Raw genomic sequence first — 2955 nt, 5'->3', positions numbered from 1 at the left:
TGACCACATTCGATTGCCCGCACCGCCCGCCAATCAAATTTAAAGCCCGCCTTCAGTGACTCATTGAACGATCTAGCCAATGAACGAGAACGAGTCAAAGCGCGCTTTGTTCAAATCCGGACCAATCAAAGATAAGGCTGAATATCAGGGACTTGCCGTAACCTGTGGGCAGCACGCAAAATACATCATCCCTCAGTAGATAATGATGCAGGGCCTCAAACTGCTCTGGTTTCAATTCCGATATACTCATATTTCGCAAAGAATCAAGAGATAACTTAACACATTCTTTTACGTAGTCACTCGTAGGAGACGCCATGCTTTCTTTGTGTGCGGTTATGCACTCGGCACTACTCGGATGTCTCCGCACTCGACAATAACTTTGTTGTTAGTATGGAGCTTGCGGAATCAGCCGAGGAGTGCCGATTGACGGTTATGCGGACGCAACGAAATACAATTTCCTCATTGGACATAATTCTGGACTTTCAACCAATCAGCGTTTTCACCAAACTTTGGTGAAAAATTTTTTAAACATGGATTCGATTGGCTTATATAAACTAGGTCAAACTATTTTCGTCAGAGGTAACTGAAATTTGATTGGCGGGCGGCGGGGGCAATCGAATGTGGTCAGAGGTAACTTGACACGATGAAGATAGGCTATTGTGAAGAGGTTAGTGTCAAGTTATCTCTGAAGCTCAGGGTGTGGCATTAAGACCAACAGACAAAAGTTTTAATTGACAAATTTTAATCTCAAAACTTTGATATCTTTTCTGATTGTCTTCCTAGGAACTGCTGCCTTTTTATTTGCTTTGGCGATTGTTGAATCAAGCACAACAATCCACCCCCTACCGACTGCTGACCATATGTCAAACCTAAACTGGCATTTTCCTGCCCGGACCAATGGTCCATTGGTAACTAGCCTTGATTTTTCCTGCCAAAGACCCGTCAACTACATGAACCCGACGTTAATGGAGTTTCTTAAAGGGAATCTCACCCGGCTGATCAGGTCCCAGATAAATTTGTACACTGTGACACAGAGCAGTTACCAAACTTATGTGAGTGAACATGGGTTCTTAATACTGCGAAGTAAAGTACTGGGTAGAAAAGTAATGCTTTATGCATAAACAATATATTGTCTGACTGTAAGTCTTGGTTAACTTAAACTGACACTTACATGTACTTACTGATTCTATCACTCGTCTCCCTTGTATTTTTACAAAACAGTAAAATTCACCGAATATGTCTCATGTATATCAGTCTTGATGTAATGTCGTTCTCAGAAAGCAAATTATCCACATTAGAATATGGACAGATCTGTGCCTAGATATTTTGATTTGAATTCGACAAATCGAGACAACAGTATCATTTTATGCAGGTGAACCAGCCACGAGTTGCACCTTATACAAATATCGACCCCAAAACTGCGGATCCTGGCAAAGTAGGAGGCTGGTACTTTCCTAGAAACACGTGTGCCAAGCTCTACATTCAAACAAAGACAAAATACTTGGAAGGAGAAGTAGAAGCTCTTGCAGTAAGTTTTTAGGACTACCTGTTTTTACTTTAATATTTTGCAAATTTTACCTTATTCAAATATATATCTAAATTAAATTTTATTTGAAAATGTCTAAATATGCAATGGTAGCTGTTATTATGTAACGTTTTAGTACCTGATGTTACTCTCAGATCTTTACTTGGAAAATTGATAACGCTCAGAAGATAGTAGGCCTAAGTCTTTATACATTTTATGCTTTAATTTTTGAACTTACAATATCTATAAAATGGCTTTTTTGTTTTAGGTGGCTTTGAACAGTTTTCACCATGATCTTACCGCTTACAAGTTAATTCTCGGGAATGTGTCTATGCTGGAGTATCGTCGACTGTGTAACTCCAAATCTGGCTGTCCCACCGACAACTACCAGTGTGGCACAATCAATGACGACAACAGCTTTTACTGCACCAGTCTTGGTGACGTCATGAAAAGTGTGAACGATACTACGTATTTTCTTCGAAGAACGGTGAGTAGAATGACAAAAAGAAAAAATATTTTAAGTTTTAATATAAATTGAAATAAGGATAAAATGTAAGCAAATAGATAACGTAGTTTTATATGTCAGTATGAAAGAAACAAGTGCACTGTGTTCTGCTACGCATTAATTTGAATAGTTAAATATTGAAATGATACATGAAAATGATGAGAATTGTATGAAAAAGAGTCGTCAAGTATCACGCAACTAAGGTTTTATTCACCAACTAATGTAAAAGAGTGTAAAACAAAAACCCTTAACTGATACACGTTATAAATCTTTTCTCTTATTTTGCAGCTGTCCAACTTTAACACAGAAATCGCCGGTAACCACTCCCTCGCACTTCAGGTGAAGTTTGTCAGACCACAGAGGCTATCAGACTTTGTCACTTCAGTCTATACTCAACTGGCCCTGTATAACCTTCAAGAAATTACGGAAGAATTTAAAGACTGCATGTTGGCATTTTTCCATATTTTTTCGGTCAACAACTCAGACATTTTTCTTTTCTAATCACAAGCGAGTCGAAATTTCAAAGACGTATTTTGACTTTGGTAGCACTAGGCATTTTGCAGCTCGTTACTGATCTTTATTTATAAATTCGATGACATAAAGAAACGGATGGTTTACTCTAAAAATATCAAAATTCTTTTATTTTTGATTATTTTATAGTTTGAATTTTGCGTTTAAGACTTTTTATACTTACTTTTTATACTTTTATACACTAACTTTGTTTATTTTATATAAGTTTTTATAACTTTTACGTATTTGTCAAGAAAAGGTGAAGATTATCAGTCTTAATACTTTAGGCTTTTTTGTGGACCATATATAGTATAAGATACATGTATAGTACAAATGTACCACCAACTAGATTTTTGAAGTTTATTCTATCAGAAAAGGGAAATTCGATGTTTCTTAAAATTTTTATGCACATATT

General features: G+C 36.6%; 1 protein-coding gene across 1 annotated transcript; it reads left to right on the top strand.

The window, feature by feature from the left end:
• The first annotated feature begins 339 nt into the window (after positions 1 to 339).
• Positions 340 to 2635, top strand: LOC147763952 (uncharacterized). The gene is made up of 4 exons (XM_087002362.1): positions 340 to 1052; positions 1373 to 1528; positions 1794 to 2012; positions 2319 to 2635. The coding sequence occupies exons 1-4, from the start codon at positions 861 to 863 to the stop codon at positions 2529 to 2531; spliced, it is 780 nt and encodes a 259-aa protein (XP_086858488.1). The 5' UTR covers positions 340 to 860; the 3' UTR covers positions 2532 to 2635.
• The last annotated feature ends 320 nt before the right edge of the window (positions 2636 to 2955 follow it).

Source organism: Lingula anatina, chromosome 1 (assembly GCF_051362555.1).
Source record: "Lingula anatina isolate TDL-2025a chromosome 1, LinAna3.0, whole genome shotgun sequence".
Classification (NCBI taxonomy): domain Eukaryota; kingdom Metazoa; phylum Brachiopoda; class Lingulata; order Lingulida; family Lingulidae; genus Lingula; species Lingula anatina.
Note: the sequence above shows the minus strand (reverse complement) of the source record. Positions and strands in the feature narration are given on the sequence as shown.